At 43.1% G+C, this 27,991-nt stretch overlaps 2 protein-coding genes across 3 annotated transcripts in view; both read left to right on the forward strand.

The window, feature by feature from the left end:
- Window positions 1–27,954, forward strand: elk1 (ETS transcription factor ELK1). The gene is made up of 9 exons (XM_060881043.1): window positions 1–680; window positions 9,953–10,161; window positions 10,410–10,799; window positions 11,358–11,513; window positions 12,833–13,087; window positions 13,174–13,303; window positions 13,396–13,619; window positions 16,412–16,513; window positions 19,545–27,954. Exons 1-9 carry the CDS (start codon window positions 656–658, stop codon window positions 19,641–19,643), a joined length of 1,590 nt encoding a protein of 529 aa, XP_060737026.1. The 5' UTR covers window positions 1–655; the 3' UTR covers window positions 19,644–27,954.
- Window positions 19,681–27,991, forward strand: part of si:ch211-180f4.1 (uncharacterized protein LOC100144405 homolog) — a 50,971-nt gene continuing 42,660 nt past the window's right edge. The window contains exons 1-2 of one of the 2 annotated variants that reach the window (XM_060881041.1): window positions 19,681–19,808; window positions 21,659–21,679. The gene's annotated coding sequence lies outside the window, so the exon portion shown is untranslated. The remainder of the gene's footprint in view (window positions 19,809–21,658; window positions 21,680–27,991) is intronic. The other variant, XM_060881042.1, reaches the window with a different exon arrangement.

Raw genomic sequence — 27,991 nt, forward strand, 5'->3', positions numbered from 1 at the left:
GTTGAGCGCGTTTTAATACAGAACAGGAAGCAAAGGAAAGAAAAAGATAATAAATATATATATATATTTCTATTCATACATGTTTTCCTAATAAAGATCAGGGACGTCGGGGTTAAACTTTAGGTCTCTTTAGTGGTGAGGTTTTATGTTATTACTGCTTTTAGTCATGGTGGGAAACGAGAGATGTTTGTTGTACTCGGGATGAAAGTAAACATTATTTCAGCACCAACGGTTTAGTAGCAGAAGAAGAAGAAGACGGTTGCTAACCGTTAAGCTAATCAGTTTAGCTTAAACTAATACATTTATTCGCTTCTTCACTTGTCGTATTTCTAATCCAGGTGTTTTAATATAGATATTAAAACCCTCCTCGTTTCCCCCCCTACAGCGGATTCAAACAGCAGGGGGACATTAAACCAGCCTCCGAGTGCCTTAGCGGTGGATAGATAGTGTTGATAAGCAGCTAGCTTGTAGCTAACAACATTGCGGCGGCTAACATGGACGAAGAGGTGCATGTATGTGTTAGCATCATGGCAGCACTCTTATATAATCCTACAACCAAATCGCGCTCGCTTTCGTCCAGGAAAGCGACTTTCGGCTCGGTTTAGACGCAGATATGTGAGTTTGTGTGCTGAAATCAAACAGGATCAACGCGAACATGGATTCCAACCCTCTCATAAGTGGTGAGTTAATTCCGCTTTCCTGCTCGTTATGTGTTTAATCGGATGTGGGGTTTTTTTTTTGTGCGTCCTGTAGTCAAGTCGACTTTAATAGATGACTACGATGATGAATACACGCGGACTTGTGTCATGAGGGAGGGCTGAGATTTTGAGCTGACACAGAAAACAAGCGCCCAAGTTCACACCTTGGTGTCTGGGTCGTGTTTGATGTGCGTTTTGCGCATTAGTGGTTTGAGGGGTTTTGTTGGAAAAGCTTCCTGATTCGTTTGCATACACACACTGGTTGCTTTTCGGACAAAAAGCCCCGTTAGCTACCTGTTGGACATGCAGTCAAAGTCATGAGACCATGCGGCAGCTTCGCAGACGTGGGATTCGAACTCACAAGCTTCTGATTGGTAGCCCAACAGCTTAACCACTAGGCTACCACAATTCCATAGGATGGGACACCTTATCTTCTCAGAGCAACACACACAAACACTCTCACTCACACACACACTCTCACTCCCTCACTCACTCACACACACACACTCTCACTCACACACACACACACACACACACTCTCTCACTCACTCACCCACTCACTCACACACTCACACACACACACTCTCACTCACTCACTCTCACACACACTCACTCACTCACTCACTCAGACACACGCACACACTCTCTCACACTCACTCACTCACTCACACACACACACACTCTCACTCACTCAGTCACATACATACACACTCACTCACTCTCTCTCTCACACACACACACTCACTCACTCACTCACTCACTCACTCACTCACTCACACACATACACACTCACTCACTCTCTCTCACACTCACTCACTCACTCACTCACTCACACACACACACACACACACACACACACACACACACACACACACACACACTCACTCACTCACTCACTCACTAACACACACACACACACTTTAGAGTCGCTGGTTTGTATTCCAGCATGACAAAGGAAACCGGAGAACTCGGAGGAAACCCACACAGGTTCATTGAGAAACAACTTCATTAATTGCATTCCATACGCCGGTATTTACTAGCTGGATTTTTTTTCAGCCGGAAAAAGATTTCATCTGCAAAAAAAAAGGCTGTATTTGAAGAACGCATGTCTGCTGTCAAACCAGACTCTTATCTTTTTTTTTGTGCTCTCGTTTTTGGCGGTTAGTTGGGCCACAATCTTGAAACACTTTCATGTTAAACAAGTATCCATGAACCTCCTGCATTCTTGCTGGGAACAAATGTAGTTGAGAGGGAAATGAGTCTATCGTGTAAAAAGGTTTTTACATTTTTTTAAATGATAATATCTGTTCTGTAAGTCAGAGTTGTAAGCGTCACGGACGTCACGGACTAATGGGCTTCAGCTCACAGTTTCAATAAAAATACGTGCACTAAGGAGCCCAGATTTAAGGAACATTAAAAAAAAAAAGTGAGGAATAATAGAGTGGACACTGCTTAAGTATGCTAAAGGTCAGAATCATTTGGTTTGTTGGTTGTTTTCTAAATGATCCAGAAGGTAAAAACAGAATTTGTTGGTCATTGATCATCTTTATTATGCAAATTGTCACTTATTCACTCTTTTTTTTTTTTGTTAGTCTGGTTCAATTTCCAGATCGTTTCATTCTCGAAACACATGGTGTTCACTTGGCTTCCTGCAGTCGTGTGGATTCAGACTGGAGTTCCTCTGAGACCAGAGCGAGACTAAAGCGGGACCACCTTGCTTTTTTTTTTTTCTCTCTCTTCACACCCGAGTGCGATGTAGCTAATAACGAATCCATAGCAGTTGAGTTTTTCTAGCAGGGATATTTTGCGAATTGGACACGGTTTAATGTAGTTAGTGTTGTGTTCTCTGTTGTGTAACATGCTTCAGCGTGTTCACTACCTCACGTCTTTCTGCAAACCGGAACATCAGGTCTCTCCACTTCGACAGACTGATAGTCTTCCCCAAATCATATGAAATTACTATTGAAAAACACAGCAGCGCTGCAGGGATTTAAGTGCTGGATGTGTTTACAAAGACAGTCTGCTTAGTTAAGCAAGATCAGACAGGACGGGAATGCGAGGGAGAGCACTTCTGATAGAGAGGCTCTGTCTGTAGGCTCATGACGTCTACCGCTTTACTGCTATTCAGATCGGATGCAGCGGTCAATGAGATGGATTAGCGTTTTATCCTGGTGAGGGTTACGGTAGATCCGGGGTCTATCATGGGAATACCATAAGCAGGGAATACAAACAGGGAACGTCAGTTCGCTCGCCTGTCACTTCATTTGCTTACTCTTAGATAGAACAGAATAGAAGCTTTTATTTTGTCACATATACATTACAGGACAGTGAAATTTTTTTCTTCACATACTTTGGAGGTTGGTGTCCCATGATACAGCACCCTGGAGCAGTGAGGGTTAAGAGCCTTGCTCATAACCCAACCGTGGCAGTGCTTGGGCTCAAACCCTGATCCTCTAATCAACAACCCAGAGCCTTACCGCATCAGCCACAACTCCACGGTTCAGCATGGTTTCACTTCTTGTTACCGTGAGCAGGGAGGAATTCGTACGAACCTGGAACGTCCCAGAGAGACCAAGCAAGTCAGTAGCTCGAGCTCAGGGGTCGAACCACAGAATCTGGAGCTGCTCTTTCTATCGTTTTCCTTCTCTTATAGTGATCATTTCAGTACATCATTTCTATGTCATTCCTCGCCCAGAACATCACACTGCCTTTGCCAGCTCGCCTTTTTCCCATAGTGCATCACAGGGTGTCCTTCCTCCAATCACTTTTATTAGGTATTAACCCCTATATACAGTATTTGGAACACCTCCCAAGACCTGTTGTCTGTTTAGGAACAGCTTCTTCCCAGTTGTACTGAAATCACCGTCTGTCCCTCTTCGTAGTCGCTCAGATCCTGACGCTTGCCCATTATTCTTGCTCTCAAGACATCAACATCAAGAACTTGCTCTTGATGAAGAACTTCCTCTTGCGTACATTTGTGTACATTGGAGTAAGGAGAACTTAAAGGTGATGAAGCTGCATAGAGTAAGAGCACGCTCGTGTCTTCATGCTAAGGGAGTAGAAGGAATAACTCAAGATGGCATGTGAGGGATAAGGGCCTTGCTCGAGGGCCCAGCAGTGGCAGCTTGGCGCTCAACAACCCAGAGCCTTAACTACTTGAGCCACTTCAGTCTCGTGTCGAAAGTCTTGGAAATCTCAGTGTTGTGTTCTTTTTCTTTTTTAATAGTATTCTCAAATGATGATGATCTAAACTTATCCGTTATAAAATGACATTCTTGCACTTGTTCATTTTTTAAGTGTCTTTTATTTATCTATCTTCTTACATCCCAGAGTCGACTCTTATGCGGCTCGATGCTGCAACTGGTGAGCTCCGTTTTATTACCCCAAAGCTTTCAATCCTACACATCTGGTGCTGTTACAGCGTAGAGAATAAACATGTTGGCGTTCTCTTTGTCAGTAAGCCGTGAGCTCGGTCTGATGCTGGCTTTTAGGGTTGGGCTTTCTTTTCTTTTTTTTTTTTTTTATTTGGCAGGCCCTGATTTTATGCTAACGTTAATTCTGCATGCGTCTGGCCGCTCAGCTTGCTCGCTCTCAGGTGTTATAAATCGTGCCAGGCCTCGCCGCTGGAGAACTGAAGATAATTGGCTATTAAAGATCAGAAAAGAAAAGGCCTCTCTCCATCCTCCTGAGGCCATCATGCCTGACAAGTGAAAACAGATTTATACCGGCCTTCCTCCACCGCCCCTCTCTCTATCTGCTCTTTTATTCATCCCTCTTCCCTTCTGCACTAACAGGTGTGTGTGTGTGTGTGTGTGTGTGTGCATGCATGCTTGTATTTATTAGACTGTAATAGCCTTGTGATAATGATCATAACATTCATTTATCCTTACAAAAATAAAGCTTTCTTTTTCTTTGCTTCATAACTTTTACTTACTCACACACACTCACACGCCAGTCACTAACACTTGATCACTAACACTATCTTCTTACATCCCTTGTCAGTAGTGTTCTCACTAACACACTCACTCACAATCGCAGGGTCATTCTGTCACTCACTCACTCACTTACTTGCACTCTCATTCACTGTTATTAACACTCGGTCACACACTTACTCGGTCACTAACACTCGGTCACACACTCAGCCACTCACTCGCTCGCTCACTTGCTCACTCGCTTGCACAATCACTCACTCACTCACTCACTCACTCACTCACACACGTATGGTCACTCTGTCACTCCTCAAGTCACTCACTTGCACACTCACTCCCTCGTGCCCACACTCACACACACACTCAGGTCCTGTAGTGTAATAGAGTAAACATTATCGGATGTCATGGCAGTGTTTTTTTTATTTATATATATATATATATATATATATATATATATATATATATATATATATATATATATATATATATATATATATATATATTGTAGTGAAGCTGAAATTGCAATATTGCACAAACCAAATAAGCAATTAAGTGTATTTACTTATCTTGAAAACGTAATATTGCAGTGAAGAATCTGCAATGTGTTTATCAGGAAGCCAGTGTTTGTGTCTTTTACTTCCAAACGCTCAACAATCATCTCATGAGGTCCAAAAGCTGCTAAAGTTTTTGTCATGTGGAGATGGTTTGAGACAATCTGTAAGGTTTTGTAGACTTTTCTGACCCTGAAGGTCACAGTCTGATGTGTGTCTTCCATTCAAAGCGACAGACGTAGACATGGGAAATTTCTCCCTTAGCAAATGTCTAGTTTCTGTAATTGTGTGACATTTTGTCCTAAGGGCAGCTCAGGTCTGTTTTATATCATATCTTTTCAGGCATTTCTTGAAGTTGCCCTAAATTCACTGCGAACTGTTCGTTGATTTACACGTCTTTATAGAAATGACTCGGGTTGAGACGAGGCATAAGCGTATATGACTCTCGACCTCAGCAGGCCAGCCTCAACCAGTCCAGGTAGACCCGATGGTGTAACCACTAACGTCATGAAGTCAGTGAACTGGCAGTTTGCATTGAACAGGTATAACGTTTGAACTTCCACTATGCCAAACTGGCTGTCATCCAGTGTCTTTTACAAGCCACAGAAATATTTTAATTCTGCAATAAACCCTCAGCGTCTTTAGTTTACTTTGGAAGATTCGGGGTAAAAGTAGTGCAGTGTCCTGAACATGACCTGCTTGTTTTCATTCAGTGATCAGAGTCAGACTGTCATGTGTTCATGTTCAATAGTAAAGTGTCTTATTAGAGGTAGAGAGGGGGTGGAGGAAGAGAGGGGGTATAGGGAAGGGGTTAGGGAGAAGGAGGGAAGGGGTTGGGGACGATGAAAGGGTAGGGAGGGAGAGAGGGGGAGGCAGGGAAGGGGTTAGAGAGGGGGAGGCGAGGAATGGGTTAGGGAAGGGGTGAGGGAGAGAGCGGGAGGCAGGGAAGGGGTTAGGGAAGCGGGGAAGGGGTGAGGGAGGGAGAGAGCGGGAGGCGGGGAAGGGGTGAGGGAGGTGGGGAAGGGGTTAGGGAGGGGGAGAGGGGGAGGCAGGGGGAAGGGTTAGGGAGGGGGAGAGGGGGAGGCAGGGGGAAGGGTTAGGGAGGGGGAAACGGGTTAGGGAGGGGGAAACGGGTTAGGGAGGGGGAAACGGGTTAGGGAGGGGGAGATGGGGAAGGGGGTGGGGAAGGGGCGGGGAAGGGGTTAGAGAAGGGGAGATGGGGAAGGGGTTAGAGGAGGGGGAGACGGGGAAGGGGTTAGGGAGGGGGAGACGGGGAAGGGGTTAGGGAGGGGGAGTGGGGACGTGGGGAGGCAGGGAAAGGGTTAGGGAGGGGAAGGCGTGGAAGGGGCGGGGAAGGGGTTAGAGAAGGGGGAGGTGGGGGAGGCGGGGAAGGGGTTAGGGATGGAGAAATGGGGGGCGGGGGGTTAGGGAGGGAGAGGGGGGTTGGAGGGGGGGGGGGGAGAGTAAGGACAGTAATGTCCACCAGTATTTCTGTCACACTTTTCTGCCAAAAAGCTTCAGGATCTTGAAGGCTTCACTCTGATTGGTGATGTTTCTTCTTGCTTTGGTTTCAAGAAGGAAAGCAAACAACTGAACATCATAAAACAGAGAAAGATAAAATCACTTCACAAATGAAAGAACCCTGACTTTATTTTGAAGTCAAATTTATTTGATGTTATTTTCTGTTAGTTTATGGGAAAATATCTAAGAACAATAATACTAGAACAAAAAAAAAACACTATCTGTCATTCTCAGTTATCCAGAGAATATCAGCTAAAGGAAGACTGAAATAAAACTGTTAAAAGCAGCGGTGCAGCGTCTCCGCTCTTTGCTGTAGGGTCCTAACAGCCTGTAGGATTAATAGTAACGAGTGTTAAATTAGTCTTCCTCAGTGCTGCAGAAGTCGCCGTGATTGTGTTTGCAGTCATTTCAGCCGCCGCTGATGTGAGGAGCTCAGGAGATTTTACACACACTCTTTATTCCATAGTTACTGCTGCTGAAAAAGCTTTTACCATGGCGATGGTTTCTAAGGTGTTCAGTACCACTTGCGTAATTAGACGGAGAGAAGGATGAATGGAAATAAGGTTAATTCGCAGCCTCAAAAAACGCTCTTATCGGCTTCATGACGCACGCCGTCGGCTCTCAGACACTCGACTTGCTTCTCCTGCTAGGAGTCTAACAAGAACCCCAGCTTTATCACAAAATCCACTGCAAGATCAGACCTAGGCATTATTTTTATTTATTGGTTATTTAATTTTATCATGGAAAAAATATAAAAAAAATAATTAAATGTTTATTTATTCATTCATTCATTTTCTACCGCTTATCCGAACTACCTCGGGTCACGGGGAGCCTGTGCCTATCTCAGGCGTCATCGGGCATCAAGGCAGGATACACCCTGGACGGAGTGCCAACCCATCACAGGGCACACAAACACACTCTCATTCACTCACGCAATCACACACTACGGACAATTTTCCAGAGATGCCAATCAACCTACCATGCATGTCTTTGTACCGGGGGAGGAAACCGGAGTACCCGGAGGAAACCCCCGAGACACCGGGAGAACATGCAAACTCCACACACACAAGGCAGAGGCGGGAATCGAACCCCGACCCTGAAGGTGTGATAACGTGCTAACCACTAAGCCACCGTGCCCCCAATTAAATGTTTAATAATAAATAAATATATATAATAAATAATTATAAATGTAGGGGGGCACGGTGGCTTAGTGGTTAGCACGTTTGCCTCACACCTCCAGGGTCGGGGTTCGATTCCCGCCTCCGCTTTGTGTGTGTGGAGTTTGCATGTTCTCCCCGTGCCTCGGGGGTTTCCTCCGGGTACTCCGGTTTCCTCCCCCGGTCCAAAGACATGCATGGTAGGTTGATTGGCATCTCTGGAAAATTGTCCATAGTGTGTGATTGTGTGAGTGAATGAGAGTGTGTGTGTGTGTGCCCTGCGATGGGTTGGCACTCCGTCCAGGGTGTATCCTGCCTTGATGCCCAATGACGCCTGAGATAGGCACAGGCTCCCCGTGACCCGAGGTAGTTCGGATAAGCGGTAGAAGATGAATGAATGAATGATGAATTATAAATGTATTAATATATTTTTTTAAATTAAATTAAAACTTTTAATTTTCTGGTAAGCTTGTCAACATTTAACGTAGCTATAAACAAATAAAGTATAATTTTTCTATAATATATAAAAAATATAACATCCCTTTTTAAAAGTCTTTTATCGCTACTTTGAATTCCTTGACGTATTTCAGTGACGATGGATAATTCGATGGTATAATATCGAGATCGCTATGAATTATAGCACACTTTGGAGACATCACATGCATCATATAAACTTTCACTTTAAATAACTTTATTAGTTTCAAACTCTCCATTACTTATAATTATTATTATTGTGTTGAAATTTATTATTATTATTATTTTTTACATTTTTGCGTTCAAGTAATTTAATTTATCAGGCAAAAATTTGTCTTATCCATCTTTCTTTCTTTCTCTCTTTCTTTCTTTCTTTCTCTCTCTCTTTCTCTCTTTCTTTCACTCTTTCTCTCTTTCTTTCTTACTTACTTACTATAAACTTCTCCATTTTGCAGGCAGTTAGTCAGTAAACTGATCACATGTTAAAGCTTCCCCTTGCTCTGGGATCGACTCCAGATCTCCTACATCACAAAAAAAAGGCTCTGCCGCCGTATAAAAGAACTTTATTACGCTCAGCTCTGCGTTATAGCTCTCTTATCTCTGACTCCGTCTCGCTCGCCCTCGTACGCTTCTGATCTGAGGTCAAGTGGTCATGTGCTTGTGATATCAGAAATGAAAGGAGGTCACAACAGAAACGTTCCCGGATTGTGGGCCGATGAAAACGAAAATAATAAAACACAAATGATCTGAACTTTTGTCCACGTCGATCAAGCTCAGGTAACGTAGCATGTGTTTAGGCAGATTAAAGAATCCGTTTGTTATTTTCAAACCCAGACAGATTAAAGAATCCGTTTGTTATTTTCAAACCCAGACTTGCTTGTAGTTGATATGAAAACACTTCCCCTAAGTGGCCTGACCCTTTATTTGAATTTACACATGCCTCACTTTTTATCAATCAATCAATCAATTTATTTATTTTTTACAAGCTAATTTCTGGGTCAGAACATTTAAAATCGAGTCGTCAGGATAACAGAGAGACATCCGTGTCTCTAATACTAATACAATCTCGAATATACATTTAAAATTTCTTTGTTACGTATCCAGAGGCATTACACATTACACACTGCACCTTTAAGGTTTTCAGGGTCAGCACTGATTCTAATGTCTGCTTTTAGCTCAGGAGACTTATTATTAAAATCTCAGTTCAGTCGTTATGATACGCAGTTCAGTCGTTATGATGCGCATGTAGCTTCATTTTATTTTAATAAGCTTGGTGCGAAGCAGACTGCACAAGTGTGGTGATGGTGTACTGGAGCTGCACTTCAGTGCCTCAGTGACTCAGTCAGTCCCTCATCAGTGCTACTTCTTTTTATTGCTTGGAACAAAGAAGGGATTCGAAGTTAGGTCTGTAACGCACTTAGGATCCACGCTGACCTGTTAGTTTCTCTTGGTTGTACAATTCCAAGGACATTTATTTACAACCGTCACCTCCACTTAATTTTAAATTTCAAGCTTAAACCTTTTTCTGTTTCTGTACTTCTGTAAAGCTGCTTTGAGACGATGTCAGTAATGTATAGCTCTTGTTTTTATCGATATATTTACACGTATATTGTTATGTGCAGCCATGGACCCGTCCATCACGCTGTGGCAGTTTCTGCTGCATCTCCTGGATGACCAGAATCAGCGACACCTGATCTCCTGGACGTCCAACGACGGCGAGTTTAAGCTGCTGGATGCCGAGGAGGTGGCGCGACTCTGGGGGCTGCGCAAGAACAAAACCAACATGAACTACGACAAGCTGAGCCGCGCGCTGCGCTACTACTACGACAAGGTGACAGTGAGAGAGGCGCTGTGTGTGTTTAATCTGGAATATTATTATTTCCGATCTTGTGTTATTGATCAGTTTGTTGTAATCGGAAACTACAGTATAATTGGAAATGTAGAGGGGGCGGGGCTTACAACCTGGTATGATCTAGCGCTGTATTTAGAAATGAATCGATGTTCAGTTAAAAGGGGTTGTTTTATACATACTGTATAAAATAGATTGCCTTGACTAATCAGCTCGGACTTTCTCGACAGAACATCATAAAGAAAGTAAGCGGTCAGAAGTTCGTCTACAAGTTCGTGACCTTCCCCGACCCTAACTCGGCCGACGGCCTCAGAAGCCCCGAAGACACCCAGCGGCTCATCGGCGGAGAGAAAACCGAGGCGTCTGTCCAATCTAAAGCAGCAGGGGGCGTCGGTGCCACCGTGGCCTCCCTGTCCAAGAGCCTACACCAGTCTCAGCGCTCGTCTCCGAGCTCGGTGCAGCGCAGCTCCCGCAACGACTACATGAAGTCTGGGCTTTACTCCACGTTCACTATCCAGTCCCTGCAGACACCCTGCAAGAGCTCCAGCAAAGCTGTGAAAACTGAGCTGTCTGTGGAGAACACGCCCAAACTCGGCAGCAGCGAGCGGCTGCTACAAGAGGCGAGTGTAATTTCTGTTTATATTTACAGCGTTCGGTGAGACTGCCACTGTCGTTATCCAGAGCGACTTACAGAAGTGACTTAGTGAATACATTTTATACTGGATCAGTAGGTCATGGATTAACATTATCATCAGTCTAAAAGGTTTAGGAGGTCGTACAGCAAACAGAGATGTAGGTCTTTAGACGTTTTTCCGTCAACAACGTTGCTCTGTCCATCAGCCGCGGTGCAACTGTTTTGAGTGTCTTCGAATGAGTGAATTTTGAAGGTGGCCATTTGTTCAGCACTCAGCACTTCCTTGAGCCATTTTTAGCAGGAAACTAAATCCCACCTTGATCTAATGAGATTTTCAGAGAAAAATATTGCCAGTAGATTGCAGTCACATTACAAGCTTTATTGCACAATTCTGAATTATTTCTTCAGACGACGTGGCTTGTGTTGGGGATATTTTACTCGGTGCATTAACCATTTTTTCAGTATGGTAACCATGTGTAAATAAAAAATAAAAAAAAGATACAGAAATGAAAGTTTTTTGCTTACCTTGTTTTACGTCGTCTAGATGCTGGTGTGTCAGACAGAACCTCAGCAGGCCGCAGCGGTCGCTCCGTCTACAGCCGACAGCACTGGGCTGCAGGTGATCGTGACGCAACCGTCACCCTGCGCCACTCCCGCCCTCAGCCCACAGACGCCCTCCGCCTCCGCTGCTGCCCCTACGGTAGGTCACTCACCGTGAATTAGGCTCAAACCATCAGCTTTTCAGACCTCTTCCATCTGGAAGTTCGCAGCTTAAGTACATCTAGTGTTTATAGTTTTTTCTAGAATTTTCTTACGGCAGTATTTGACGCACGCTTAACCGTACATACGGACAATTTAAAAATAATCCCACGATATATTATGATGTCTGTACTATGTTTCTGGGACTTGAGACTTCCTTTGTGGGTGATTTATTGAGCGTAATTGTCGTGCTTTGTTTTCCTCTGAGCAGGTGCAGAAAATATGGCATAAAGAAAATTACATTTTAATTTCAAGCAATGCTTTATTAGGCTTTGCTTACACCCGTTATAATTTAGTCCCACTGAGTAAACATGTTTATTGTGCCTGCTGTTATCAGCTAATTTGGCAGGCACAGTGTTGTTGTATCAGTCACTGTGTGTGTGTGTGTGTGTGTGTGTGTGTGTGTGTGTGTGTGTGTGTGTGTGTGTGTGTCAGTCTTATTGTCATGCTGTGTAGGACCAGGACCCGTTAAGCCTTGAATACACTGCACGGCTTGCACGACTCTAGTAAGGATTACGATTAGCCCGAGAGCGATTTCCGGGTGATTTTTGTTCTGACGTTACACCCAGTTTGTAAATAAATCAAACCTGGCACCTTTTATTAACAAAAGTTCCTAACACGAGTCCTAACCTGTGAGTAGGTGACGGTAAAACAAACGGAGGTGCCGCAGCTCGTGGGTGCTTTCTGTGAGAATCAGAGGAAAATAAAGAGCTTTGGTTTTTCACGCTGCCGCTCCTCACGTTTCTTTTGATGTGTTTTGGTCTGTGTTTTGGCTGATACGTTTCTGCTCACTCAGACTGACCTCACACTTCATCAGGAGCCAAATAAATCCTGCTCCTTGTGCCAGCTTCTTGTTTTTTGTTTTTTTTTGGCCTGACCAGCACTCGGTGTGTGAAAAAGGCTTTAATCAGTTTTACTGTAGTATATTTTAATCCCATTTAATAGCCAAAAAGCTAAAAATACGAAGCTTCTCTATGTTGACTTTCAAAAACCAAAATAGAAAAACGGCGCATTCGGCTTGACTAGTTCCGAATCAGGAAAACATTATTACAGTTAGTACAATAACTACCATTTTTTAAGCCTAGTCTAGAAGTTACCATGGCAACCTTAAGACAGGAATTTGCAGATAAGTTGAGTCTTTGTCCAAATCTGTCTCCGTTGTGTCTCCATCTTTCCAGATTACTAAAGATACAGATATGATCTGAATCCGTTATTCTTTCCCTCCGATACTTAAACGCGCCTCTTTTACACTTCCTGCAGGACGGCCAGCCGCAGAAGAACCAGGCTCTCAGCGATCCCCCTCAGATCTACCTGGCGAGCATGTCCGACCCCAGCTCGCTGACGTCGCTGATCCAGGTAGCCGGTAGTGACTGTGTGGTCGGTTCCCAACAGGGTCACCCTGTGTTTGTGGTCATAAAGCCTCAACCTGTAGGGGAATCCAAAGATCATCCGAGCATCTCTCCTGGAGAGGATCTGCTGGACATCGTGGACCTGGACGTCAAACCCGAAGCGGAGGTGAAGATCTCTCTTAAGAATACTCTGAGCTTATAGAACGGCCTACACGGTCAAACAATCAACGTGCACTTGCTCTTCTGTTCTAGATGATCCCTGTGTCCACTCCAGTAGTTACGGAGGCTCCGGTGCCTGTCGATGCCTCTCCACCCTCCTGCCCTGAGCCTGCGGTTCAGCCGGTGGTAGAATCTGAGCAGAAGGATGAGTCTCATCCACCTGGTACATCACAGCTCAGACTCACAGATCAGGTTCTCTGGTTATTATGATCTTTTATTTATTATTAATCTTCTTTTCTTATCGATGTGTTTCAGTGGAGGACACGAGCTCCAGCGAAGCAACACAGCAACCAGCCTCCACTCAGGAAGCGCAGCCACCCAAATCCAAGAAGCCTCGCGTGCTCGAGCTTCCCTCGTCTCCTACTTCGCTCCCTCCAGGTCTCTCTCTGGATAAAGTCAGCGCAGCGGTGAACAGTTTGCTGGCTCCGAGCAGCACCACAAACACCCTCACACCCACCGTCATCACCTCTCACGCCTTGGTCAGTGCATCACACGCTCTTGTGTGTCTTTGTGCTTCGGATACGGAGACAGTTAAAGGTTTTCTCGTTCACTTAATACTCTTGTGTTGAGGTCACATCTTGATCTCTTATATTTGATCATTATTTCTTACTTCCCAGGTTATTTGTACAAGTTAAGAAAAAAAAATTCCCTTTGCAGTTTTTTTTTCTTGCTTTGTTTGTGTTTGTTTTTTTTTTTTTTTTTTTAATCCGTGTTCAGCTTTTTATGATTTTTTTTGGCTGATTTTTAATTATACATTGACACACATTCCTCGGTTAATTAAACATAATGGACATTAATGATCAGGTTTAATTACAATTCGTTAATGGGCTGGCGTTCTTTGTTTTTTAATGGCTTTTTAACGGAGCTCAGCGTTCGTGCGTTTTAATGATCTGCACAAACGGAGCATGTTTTGGAAATGCTTTCCTTTCCGTGTTTAGCCGCATGCCGGTGTTTGGATGTTCATTCATTCATTCATCTTCTACCGCTTATCTGAACTACCTCGGGTCACGGGGAGCCTGTGCCTGTCTCAGGCGTCATCGGGCACCAAGGCAGGATACACCCTAGACGGAGTGCCAACCCATCACAGGGCACACACACACACACACTCTCATTCACTCACACAATCACACACTACGGACAATTTTCCAGAGATGCCAATCAACCTACCATGCATGTCTTTGGACCGGGGGAGGAAACCGGAGTACCCGGAGGAAACCCCCGAGGCACGGGGAGAACATGCAAACTCCACACACACAAGGTGGAGGCGGGAATCGAACCCCGACCCTGGAGGTGTGAGGCGAACGTGCTAACCACTAAGCCACAGTGCCCCCGTGTTTGGATGTTATTTTATAAATAATTTATTAAGGCCTAAATTGGCTGAATGCACGTGTTAAAGAAATGAAGAGTAGGTCGTTTGGTTGCTTTGTGTTCAGCAAGTTGTGCTGCATGTTTGGAGCAGCAGATTCACTGTAATCCTCTGCATCCTCCTTCAGTGACGTACGAGTTCACAGTTACAGCAGCCACCCACGAGGCAGACCCAGGGAAAGAACACCGGGGGCGGCGCTGACACGGCACACAGCCAAGGAATTATTCACCAGAAAAACTCTGCAGCTCTATTTCTGTTTAAAGCAAGATTGCTGTAGAAGGAGGTGGATTTCTGAAAATAGTCTGAGTGGGCAGTAAATTAGGAGAACTCTGTGCAACATGACCATGATATAAAGCCTGTTTAGTCTGGGACGTGTGTGTGTGTGTGTCACTCCAAGTGTGTTTCTGAGTGTCTGTGTGTGTGTCTGTGTGTGTGTCTGAGTGGGTGGGTGTGTGTCTGAGTGGGTGGGTGTGTGTCTGAGAGTGTGTGTGTCTGAGAGTGTGTGTGTGTGTCTGAGAGTGTGTGTGTGTGTCTGAGAGTGTGTGTGTGTGTCTGAGAGTGTGTGTGTGTGTCTGAGAGTGTGTGTGTGTGTCTGAGAGTGTGTGTGTGTGTCTGAGAGTGTGTGTGTGTGTCTGAGAGTGTGTGTGTGTGTCTGAGAGTGTGTGTGTGTGTGTCTGAGAGTGTGTGTGTGTGTCTGAGAGTGTGTGTGTGTGTCTGAGAGTGTGTGTGTGTGTCTGAGAGTGTGTGTGTGTGTCTGAGAGTGTGTGTGTGTGTCTGAGAGTGTGTGTGTGTCTGAGAGTGTGTGTGTGTGTCTGAGAGTGTGTGTGTGTGTCTGAGAGTGTGTGTGTGTGTCTGAGAGTGTGTGTGTGTGTCTGAGAGTGTGTGTGTGTCAGAGTGTGTGTGTGTCTGAATGTGTGTGTTTGTGTGTCTGAATGTGTGTGTTTGTGTGTCTGAATGTGTGTGTTTGTGTGTCTGAATGTTTGTGTGTCTGAATGTGTGTGTTTGTGTGTCTGAATGTGTGTGTTTGTGTGTCTGAATGTGTGTGTTTGTGTGTCTGAATGTGTGTTTGTGTGTCTGAATGTGTGTGTTTGTGTGTCTGAATGTGTATGTGTGTCTGAATGTGTGTGTTTGTGTGTCTGTATGTGTGTGTGTGTCTGAATGTGTGCGAGTGTGTGTGACTGTCTCTTCGTGTGTGTCTCTACGTGTGTCTCTCTAGGTGTGTGTGTCTCTATATACAGGTGTGTCTGGGTGTCTGCATGTGTCTCTGTGTGTTTGAGTGTGTGTGTGTCCCCAGTGTAATTTTGTGTTTTTCTGTGTGGGTGATGGTTATCTCTGTGTTTTGTCTCATGCTGTGTGTGTGTGTGTGTGTGTGTGTGTGTGTGTGTGTGTGTGTGTGTGTGTAACCGCATGGCAAATACACTATTAATCTGTAAGCTGATATGAGCGTCTGAGATTTAAAAGCACTGGTTTAACTACAGAGTTTCTGTCAGCTGACTTTATAATTCTCCATTATTTTTTTAACAGACCTGTAATCAACTACAACTCAGACACTGTTTATCATTCACACATGATCCTTTACAGCATAATCACAGATACATTAGACTTCAAAATGCTCCATTTCTCTCTGTGTGTGTGTGTGTGTGTGTGTGTGTAATCTGCCTAATTTACACCAAAACAACCACAAAGTCTTGGGTGTGTCCATCGTAAACCGACACCGTTACAGGTGACAGACCTTAGAAAGAAATAAGACACTAGCTGCACAGCGTTATTCATCTATTACCCAGTTAGACATGTAGCTCCGGCCTTTTCTATAACCTCGAGCATGCGGTAGATTTGCTCTGTGAAGGGAAAAACGTCTGATTGATTATTCACTGAATTGTATTTTTATTTCTTTATCCCTTACAGACTCCGGTGTTGTTGACGCCGAGTCCCCTCCCTTCCACCATCCACTTCTGGAGCACGCTGAGTCCCATCGCCCCGCGCAGTCCTGCCAAGCTCTCCTTCCAGGTGAGAATTCCCCTCCTGTCTTCCGCTTTCACACCTTTTCCAGCTTCACAGCACGGTCACATAAAACCATCTGCTACCTCTCGCTCGGCTTCCTGCTTTATGATGAGCCTGAATCACTGCACTCGTCACAACCAGCCTGCAGAACATGCCATACAAACATGGATTTTTCCTGTGTGATTTATGAGCTGACTTGATATTTTAGGTAATTTAAATAGCCCTGACTTGCCTTGGACTCGAGCTTTGTGGTATTTTCATACTCAAGCTTGAGTATTCATATAAATCTCATAAGGATTTACTCGCATTGGAAAGGGCTTTTGGAAAAGAACACAGCCCCCTCTGTTGGTGCTAAAGGGTACTGTATATTGAGTACATCAGTGTGATGCAGTCCTGAGCCAGGAATTTTCCTGAATCCTTTTACATACATCGACTTACGAGATATTTTTAATCAGTATATCGTCGCTGTCGGGCGGAATCCTTGTATCTCCAAAACCGTTATTTTTCAGGAAATTAAAAAAACGCCGTACCTTATCTGCAGTGCACAGGGTTTAGTCCACGTTACAGTGGATTGTCTTGCACTAAATTCCTGTCCTCAGACGAGCACCAGAACTAGCGGGGGTCAAGATTTTTTTTTTTTATTTGAGCCCAGTGTTTTGAAGACATTTACCTCAGAAGACGTGTTGATTCGTTGCGACTCTTATTAAGGAGGAATATGCCGCGAAGCTCTCCCACGGAGTGAGGAAGAGGTGGACAGTTGAAGTGTCCAATGGAGTTATGAGATTTGCGCTCAAGATATTTTCAAGACTTTAGATTGGTTAATAACTTGTAAAAATAACAGACCCACGTGGGGACTGACCAATAGCATCGATACGTGAAAAAATATGAAATTGACCAAATTTGGACATACGAGGTTTCCGCCCGACAGCGACGATATTTTAGCTGATATAAAAGTGTCAGGACTCTTCACATTCACCTTCACATTTTAGCACTCAGGGCATCTCAGAGAGCAGAAATGGGTTTGATATCAAAACATACAATTTAAACATACAAACATCTGTGTGATATCTCGTATCACAGCATGGTTGAATTCTCCGGTCTGATTGGTCCGAATCAGCGTGTGTTGTTTTCAAACGACTTTACGACTCTGTCAATGGTTCCAGCTTTTTAAGTGAATGGTTTGTCGCTCTTTTAATACGTTACTGGTTCTATAGTACGATATAGTTCTAGATAAACAAGAAGAAATGAAGAATCAGGGTGAGGTTTTGGAGACGTACTGTATGTAGAGAAGAATTCTTGGGTTTAAGGAGTTTACACTTTCCAGTTTTTCTGGAAATTTACAAGGAGCGAGAGAGAGAGAGAGAGAGATGCAGGTGAGGAAATGCGTTAATCGCAGCTACAGCTTAAGTGAGAAAAGGAGCGAACTTGTCTCGCGGATGTCCCGCAGCTTTAAATCTAATTATAAACTGGTGAAATATGTGACTTGTTCATTAATAAAATGAACTGTTATTGTTGTGACATAGCAGTGGTACAAGCACTATAACACACTCCTGACCGTACGCAGCACAATAACACACTCCTGACCGTACACAGCACAATAACACACTCCTGACCGTACACAGCACAATAACACACTCCAGACCGTACACAGCACAATAACACACTCCTGACCGTACACAGCACAATAACACACTCCTGACCGTACACAGCACAATAACACACTCCAGACCGTACACAGCACAATAACACACTCCAGACCGTACACAGCACAATAACACACTCCTGACCGTACACAGCACAATAACACACTCCGGACCGTACGCAGCACAATAACACACTCCGGACCGTACGCAGCACAATAACACACTCCTGACCGTACACAGCACAATAACACACTCCTGACCGTACGCAGCACAATAACACACTCCGGACCGTACGCAGCACAATAACACACTCCGGACCGTACGCAGCACAATAACACACTCCGGACCGTACGCAGCACAATAACACACTCCGGACCGTACGCAGCACAATAACACACTCCTGACCGTACGCAGCACTATAACACACTCCGGACCGTACACAGCACAATAACACACTCCGGACCGTACACAGCACAATAACACACTCCTGACCGTACACAGCACAATAACACACTCCTGACCGTACACAGCACAATAACACACTCCTGATCGTACACAGCACAATAACACACTCCAGACCGTACACAGCACAATAACACACTCCTGATCGTACACAGCACAATAACACACTCCTGACCGTACACAGCACAATAACACACTCCGGACCGTACACAGCACAATAACACACTCCTGATCGTACACAGCACAATAACACACTCCGGACCGTACACAGCACAATAACACACTCCGGACCGTACACAGCACAATAACACACTCCGGACCGTACACAGCACAATAACACACTCCGGACCGTACACAGCACAATAACACACTCCTGATCGTACACAGCACAATAACACACTCCAGACCGTACACAGCACAATAACACACTCCGGACCGTACACAGCACAATAACACACTCCGGACCGTACACAGCACAATAACACACTCCGGACCGTACACAGCACAATAACACACTCCAGACCGTACACAGCACAATAACACACTCCTGACCGTACAGTTACAGTACAGAAATAATCCACTCGAGCATGGAAACAGCCAGAAGGATTATTTTAACATAAACTCGTTCCATAAACATACAATTTGTTGTGTGTTTAATTGTCACATGTAGCCCAAGGTAACGGAGGAGAACTCCTCTATGTAGTGATGTAAAAAAGCTCTTTAATTTAAAATTCACTTTATTTTTTATTGTTACAACGGGTTATACCTCAGAGCTTGTGTATGGTAGTCTGGTGAGGCTGTACGTGAGAGACAGTGTGTGTGTGTGTGTGTTGCAGCAGGGCAGTGATTGTGTGTGTGATCACAGTGATGTGTGATGTGTGACCACTTCCTGATGGTCTCCAGCAGTTAATCTGTCCTTGTTCTTTTAACAGTTTCCCTCCAACGGCAGTAATCAGATCCACATCCCGTCTCTGAGCGTGGACGGACTGTCTACTCCTGTCGTCCTGTCCCCGGGCCCTCAGAAACCGTAGACGTCCCGTCTGCGACAGCTAACTCAGCTCAGCTCAGCACAGCACAGCACAGCACAGCTCTCTGTACGGCGAGTCCTGGTCCATGGATGACTCCCTCAGGCCCCTCAGGCTGGCTGTGTATCTGGCTGAAACAGGAGCCTCTGTCTTTCAGCCACAGACTAAAAGGTGCCATTTTATAGACCAAGTTTAACTCGAGTTCATTTCGTCCTCCTTTATCCTTACTGTTCTCTACCTTATTTATTTTTGCCTTCTCAACCGTGTAGATATTTTGGTGCATATTTTACTTTCCCTAGTTTTAAAGGAGCTCACTAAATTATTTGGAGTGTTCACCTTTTGAGGTCTCTCTTCTTTCCTCCCTGTCGTAAGACGACGCATCACGAAGCAGACTTTGCTTCTTCCGAATTCATTTCTTATTTCATTAATAAGGACAAAAAGCTGGAATATGGGAAGACAGCCAGATGGCAGTGAAGACACACTTCCTTGTTTTCCACTTCTGAACTTGAAAAGCATCGTGACTTTTTTTTTTTTTTTTTTTAATCTGCAATCTCGTTTTAAAAAAAAATGGAGGATTTTCTTCACGACTGACTTCACGGGCTTTATTTTGATAAAGAGGCATTTAAATTCTCATTGGAATGAAAAGGCCATCTGTGGGAATCACACAGGCGGAAATGGGAAGACGGGAACGTGGGATCCGCCGGAGGATCGACTCCTTGTTATGACACAGAATGTATCCATGTTCCCTTTTGCTTCGATGTCGTTTCCTCTCGTTGTTTAGCGTTTCCCATTCCAGTCTGAACATTCACATATGTTTGTTTTTTCTCTTGTTCTTTTGGTGGTCTTTTTTGTGTTTAATAACCTTTTCAGTTGTTGGTTTTTAGAAAAAAAATGCCAGAGGAGACCAACAGCAATTATACTGAATTTAATGAGCATCTCTGAGAGTGCGAAACATCTCTCTCTCTCTCTCTCTCTCTCGCTCTCTCTCTCTCTGTCTCTCTCGCTCTCTGTCTTTCACTCTTGCTCTCTCTCTCTCTCTCTCTCTCTCTCTCTCTCTCTCTCTGTCTTTCACTCTTGCTCTCTCTCTCACTCACTCACTCACTCACTCACTCTCTCTCTCTCACACACACACACACACACACACACTGCCTCTTTCTTATTCTCATACACACATACGCAATATCTCTCTCTCCCTCTCTCTCTCTCTCTCTCTCTCTCTCACACACACACACACACACACACACACGCGCACACACACACACACCACACACATACGGAGTCTCTCTCTGTCTCGCTCTGTCTCTCTCTCTCTCACTTACTCACTCACTCACACACATGCACACACTTTCTGTCTCTTTCTGTCTGTGTGTGTCTCTTTCTCGTTCTCTCATGCACGCACACACACACACGCACACACACACACAATCTCTCTCTCTCTCTCTCACTTGCCCTCACACACACACAATCTCTCTCTCTCACTTGCGCTCACACACACACACACACACACACACAATCTCTCTCTCTCTCACTTGCGGTCTCAAACACACACACACACACAATCTCTCTCTCTCACTTGCGCTCTCTCTCTCTCTCACACACACACACACACACACACAAAATCTCTCTCTCTCACACACACACCACACACGGAGTCTCTTTCTCTCTCTCTCAATCTGATTTTCTTGTTTTGTCTCCGTCTCTGTTTCTAAATTTATCACATAAAGGGCTACAGGATTCATCCCACCACCAAACCATCAACTGTCTCTGCTTCTCGGTGACTGGAGTTACACAATAACGTAATAATGACAATGACTATACAATTACTTCATCATTCTAGGAAGATAGAAATGATTTTCTTCATTCATTTCCCTTACTTTCTTTGTCTCGACTGAGTTTGGTGTCGCCCCACATTTCTTTGCTGTGCGTTTAATCGAATTCATTGGGAAAAGTTGAGTATTTTTAAAAACGCAACTCAATTCTCGCCTCCAAGCTGTGAACTGTGTTACTTTTTCTTTTTTCAGCATGAAAACGGAGACAGACAAGTAAGTGTGATGGCGCTTTTATTTTCTTCTTATTATTATTTATTTATTTTTTTATTTTTGGTCCACACAAAAGCACAATGACAGTTTTATTGCAGCTCAGTGGAAAAGCTCTTCACGGCCCTTAAATGTGTGTCATACAATCGCACTTGTACTTAAAAAAATACACAGATTACACACACAAGGACATTTTTCTTTCCGGACTGTAAGATGCTATAAAGCTTCTAAGCATGAATGCGGTTCGATTTCTATATTTCGTTCAGTTTCTGCCGAACGAAATCAGAAAAAGCAACACCAACATTGAACGAATTGAAGGATTAGCTGCGATTTGTGGCTCGACCCAAAAGATAGCAACTCTCACTTTCCCATTATAACATCTCAGTGTTTTAAAAAAGTGAAAAAGTGACATACGGCTAAGTACGGTGACCCATACTCAGTATTTGTTCTCTGCATTTAATCCATCCAAAGTGAACACACACACCGTGAACACACACACACCGTGAACACACACCCGGAGCAGCCATTTATGCTTGGGCGGTTCGGTGCCTTGCTCAAGGGCACCTCAGTTGTGGTATTGCCAGCCCGAGACTCAAACCCACAACCTTAGGGTTAGGAGTCAAACTCTCTAACCATTAGGCCACGACTTCCCCCATTATTATTACTTCACGGTCTTTTGTTAAAAAATTTCATGCTACATTTACAAATCATCATCATTAATATCTCAAAACTATCGAATGAAACTTATTACTGCTGCAGTATTTTGAGACACACAAAAAACAAAATCGCAAAATATGGCAACCATTATTTCACAGCATTACGTTCATCACCGAATTTTTTTTTACACCTTTTACATTAAATCGCGAAATCTGGCAACCATTATGTCAGAGCACTACACTCATTAACGACCTTTTACACATTTTATATAAATGATGGTTGCCAGATTTTACAATTTAATGTAATGTGTGTATGTTCGGTGGTGTTATGCTCTGAAATAATGGTTGCCAGATTTTGCAATTTAGTTCATCGTACTCAACCGAACTTTTTTTCACATTTTCCGTTAATCAAAATTTTTTGTTTGTTTGTTTTATTTTTTATTCTTATTTTTTTTTTTTTTTTTATAAACTTTATTCAACCAAAATTTTTGTGAGGAAAAAATTCCCGAACGTCAAACTTGTAAATAAAAACTAAAAATGTGGCAGTTGGTGTATAGAAGTCGCAGTTGAACCTTATCTAATCTAACAGATATCATTTAGATTGAATATACAGCTGATACCTAATAGAGCTTGTGGTAAAAAGTGGATTAGTTTTGAATTTAAAAGCACTTATTTCCTGCGAAAACAGGAAACACTTTAATCAAAGTAGGCACAAACTTCAGGCACTAAACTAAGTCACAGATTTGCCTTATTGTCTGTAACACACAGCACAGTCCAGTGTTTAAATAAAAACCTGACAAAGAAACGAGTGATATTAGACGTTGTGGTTTTTCCCCCACGGAATTATTACGAGGGTGCGTCTTACAGTCCGGAAAATAAATCCGTGTGAGTTAAGAGCTAAGGCACGGCACGTGTAAATGTTTCACTTGGCCTTTTGTGCAAAGTACAAAGACGTACCGAAGCACAAGTACCGAGAACTTCTTCAACTTTATTCTATGTTTAAATAACTTCATTTCTTAAATTCAGATCTTTTTTTTTTTTACGTTTTTCTGTTCTGTAACGTCAGCCTCGTGAGCATCTGACTAGCTGTTGTGTTATTAACGCCATGCTAACTATTAGCTCAGAAAGTGATCGTCATTGTCCTGTGAAATCACCAGTTTCTGATCCTGTGAAACAGGCAGTAAAATTTTACTCAAATGCCAAATCCAGACTCTTGAGTATATCAGCAGGATTTAAAAAAAAAAAAATGTAAACAGCTTGTTTCACTTTGTTTGCACTTTCGTCTTCGTCGTGTTTGTGTTTGTTTCTGTGTAATTTAAACGAAAATTCCGGCTGTTTGATTAAGGTGTCGAAGCAGTGCTGTTGATTTGGGCCTCCTCTGGAATATCTATATTTTACCGTGTGTGCTTCATGCTCCAGGATCCTGGGAATGTCATGTCTGAAACACAACACAACACAACACAACACACCACGCCTCACTATCAGATTCATACCGATGCCATGTCTCAGGGCCTTTTTACACCCGGTCACTTCGTGTGTTTTCTCTGATCCGATAGCTATCTGATTTGTTAAAACTGTTCCATTTACATTAGGCCACATAAATGCGTCTCGGCGAATCGGATATCGATCCGATCTTTCTGCTCCCGCCCAAAATGCTAATATGTTTTTACCTCATTTCCGTTTCTGGCGCGATGCACGACTGTGAGACTCACCTGCGAGTGACGTACTTCCGTTTGGGAGGAGTATAGCGCTGATGTATGTGGCTTGAACAACCACATTCATTTACACCTGTCCAGTTTCATCTGAAACGCGTCCCAGACCACCTCCTGAAGTGGTTTGAACCACCGGATTTATATCCGTCTCGAAAACGTTTCGGAGGACATTTAGGCCTGGTCTATATATAGCTATCCGGATCGCTATCTGATCACAGAAAACGCATGAAGTGACCAGGTGTAAAAAGCCCCTCAGATGCAGGTTTGATTTCGTGCCTCGGTTTGCATAGACATTCATCATGAAATTCAGATTTTAGGATTTATAAGCTTATGAAATCTGACTGGATGTCGCTATTGAGTTGGGCTTTGGATCGCAGATGCGTTGTTTTATTCTGGACTGAACCATAAGCGAGCTCTTCAATTTTATCTTATTTTTTTTTATTTAGTACTGTTAATGTACACTGAAACATTTATCAGACTCTTACTGATGAAGTGATAAAAGCCATTTCACACTTAAATTTATTTACTTTTTCACCACCACCATCACAGCGCTTTGTTGGTTTGCGTTCAGAAGGTCGTTCGGGCAAGTAATACAACTGCAATATTTGATTTGCCACTGTGATCGTTACTGATTTTGTCCTCATTGATGGTGCATTTAATATTTTAGAAAAAAACATGAATGCATGAAGTGCGGTATGTTTACAGGAAGCAGAAAAAAAAACACGATGCGTTTTACAGCGAGTTGAACGTGGGCCTTGTGCACATCTTCCTGTAAAGCACTGCATTCCTTTTAAAATGGCTTAAAAAGCTTGTTCCCTTCACCACCCATCGATACACTGACGCCATGCTGTGTACTCAATACTCGGAAATCAGCCTTTTATTCCATCCCTCGATTTGGTGTAAAGAAGAAAAGCCATACTTCTTACCATTGTGGTGTAAGTCGGAATGATCGCTTACGATATTTATCTAGTTTTATATAGAAATCTGTTAGACTGTACGTCTTCATGACTGGACAAAGTTCTTATGCATGATTTTGCTTCTGATTGCAACTTTTCTCGAAAGGAGGAAACGTTTTTCAGAAGGCGATCGAAGCGTCTTTGTTTTGTATTGTTTTGACCTAATTGTGAAATTTCAGTGGAAAAGTAATTAGTGAGGTTTTTTTTTTGGGGAAAGGTTACCAGAGCTGTTAAGGACTAATTGTAAATTTTGCTGAAGCTTTGTAAATGCTAATTTCCTCTGCTGTTGCTTGTGTTTAAACCAGCTGCCTCTATGTTCTCATAAGATCTGCATTTCTGAAGATTTCAATTCCGACCCTGATCATTCACACCTGATCCAGCTGATTGAATATTTCGCTGGATTTATTGAGAGCAACACACTGGTCAGGATAATTAGACACCATCCAGATGTTCAAGCTGATCAATCTGATCAAACAGCTTTTCAAGCAGGTCAAACACAGTCCAGCTGTTCAGGCTGGTCAAACACTCATCCAGATGTTCAAGCTGACCAATCTGGTCAAACACTGTTCGGCTGTTCAAGCTGATCAAACAGCTGTTCAGGCTGGTCAAACACTCATCCAGATGTTCAAGCTGATCACTGTCTGGCTGTTCAAGCTGGTCAAACAGCTGTTCAAGCAGGTCCAGCTGACTGACAAATCAAATTTCATCCAGTCAATCAAACTGATTGTACGTCTGATTATGTTGATCAAACTGCATCCATTTGAGCTTGTCAGGCTACATTTGAGCTAATTGATTCAGGCAAACTGCGTCCAACCAATCAAGGGAATCGAACACTGTCCAGCCGATCAGATCTCATCCATCCGTTAGAGATGTTTACATTTTGTCGAGCTGATCAAGGTGATCAGACTTGATGGAGTTGATCAATTCAGTAAAATTACCTCCAGCAGATGAAGCTGTTCTTTGTTCAGCCAAATCCTGTGCCGCAAGTCGGTCCAGCTGTTTGAGCTGCCGAAAGTCGGTCCAGCTGTTTGAGCTGCCGAAAGTCGGTCCAGCTGTTTGAGCTGCCGAAAGTCGGTCCAGCTGTTTGAGCTGCCGAAAGTCGGTCCAGCTGTTTGAGCTGCCGAAAGTCGGTCCAGCTGTTTGAGCTGCCGAAAGTCGGTCCAGCTGTTTGAGCTGCCGAAAGTCGGTCCAGCTGTTTGAGCAGCTCAGTTTGTTCTGCTAATGGAGCCAATCAAACTGTGTCCAGCTGATCAAACCTTATACGTCTGTTCAGGCTAATAAAAAGCTTCTGATCAGCTTATTGTGCTGATCAAGCTTCATCCAGATGATTATGTAGTTCCTGTCCTGCTCCTTCAGATACATGAAGTTTAGAGGCAAATACAGAAGCTGCCACGATTGCACAATGTATAGCTCCTTGGTTCAAACGTTGGGCTGATTGGATGATGTGAGATCTGATAAAAGGCAGTTAACTCGGTTGTATCGTCTTTTATTTGGAAGTGTCTTTGGATCAGCAGAGCAGGTGGTGATAAATAACCAAGAGCTGGAGCTGAAATCTTCAGTGCAGATATCTCTCCATGGGCAAGGTCAGAGATCCTGTAGCTAAAACTAATACAATCAATGCTGTACATCTTGAAGCTCTGATGACTGTTTAAGTGCTTATTGTTGTACCCTTGAGCACCATGTGAAAAAGAGCCAGGCCTTAATATTGAATGTTGTCTTTTTTTTAAAAAAAAAAAAAAAAAAAAAAAAAACTGACTGAGGTGGTCTTCAACGATTACCATCATGATGAAACATCAAATCAGCACTTTACCGTTATTACGTTCAAGTTCCACGATTAGATCCGTTCTTGCTTTTTCAAAATGGATATTAAAAGATTTTGTTAAATGATTGTATGGTATGAAATGTACAAGAATATTAGTCTATTATAGGACATTTTCCCCCGTTTTTATTTTATTTTATTTTTTTTAAAAACTTGAACCAAAATTGTGTAGAAATTGTATTTGTGCAAGTTTTAATTGTGCAAAATTGTTACCAGCATGCGCTTAATGTTGTTGTAATTTCAAATTTTATGCAAGTGGGCGCACATCTTCTACACACACACACACACACACACACACACACACACACACACACACAAAAGCCATTTATTGAACAGTTGATGTACATGTTGAAACAACAGGCAGTCCTGCAGGTCTGGGACCGTTTTTTTTTATGGAAAGGAAAGTGTCAGGTTGTTTGTATCCAATTTTTAAATACCAGCAAAGATTCGTATGAACTCAAACTTTGCCATTTGTTGTGAGAAGTTACAGCTGATCAGATGTCCTTAGGTGAGGATAAGCCTAGACGTCTTTGCTTTTGGATATTGCTCAGAGTTTTTTTTTTTTTTTTTTTGAGGTATCAAAATCAAATTGTGGGTGGCTCAAAACTGTTAAAGCCTTTTATATACATATATATTAAAAAAAAAGTCTTTTACAAGTTCCTGAAGCATCCTGTACTTTGCGCTGTTGTCAGGTGTGTCTCTGAACTTGATTTTTTTTTTTTCCCCCCCTCTTTAAACTGTTCTGCTATTAAATGGTTTAGTATTGATTAACGTGCTGGGACGTCTTTGTGTTTCGAGGAAAAAAAACAACAACAAAAAAAAAAAAAGTCTGAATTTTCTGTAGTACTTAGTCCTGACTGAATGTGGGACATGGATTTCAGATCTCTTTCTTGGCCTCCCTTTCCCAGATGAGACCCTTCTCTCTGGGAGTTTATTTATCAAAAGGGACCAAGGGGCCTTTATTTTTCAGAACTGTCCAAATACGATACTATATTTACTGGAAAGAGACGAGATTATTTTTAATCTGCACATTCTACTTGGTTTGTGTGTATGTTATGGATATTAATCATGTTTTCTAAAGAAATATGGAGCAAATATATTGAAAAAAAAAGGAAATAAAATACTATTTTGTTCTTTATGTTGCTGCTGTTGTTGTTTCTTTAGTATGTGCGAGA

Source organism: Tachysurus vachellii, chromosome 11 (genome assembly GCF_030014155.1).
Source record: "Tachysurus vachellii isolate PV-2020 chromosome 11, HZAU_Pvac_v1, whole genome shotgun sequence".
Lineage (NCBI taxonomy): Eukaryota > Metazoa > Chordata > Actinopteri > Siluriformes > Bagridae > Tachysurus > Tachysurus vachellii.

Excerpts from the sequence above, each read along its gene's own strand:
- elk1 (XM_060881043.1), top strand. The coding sequence starts at position 656 with ATGGATTCCAACCCTCTCATAAGTG. Across the intron at positions 10,800-11,357 it reads GCGAGCGGCTGCTACAAGAG|ATGCTGGTGTGTCAGACAGA; the intron begins GCGAGTGTAATT and ends TACGTCGTCTAG. Across the intron at positions 13,304-13,395 it reads GGATGAGTCTCATCCACCTG|TGGAGGACACGAGCTCCAGC; the intron begins GTACATCACAGC and ends GATGTGTTTCAG.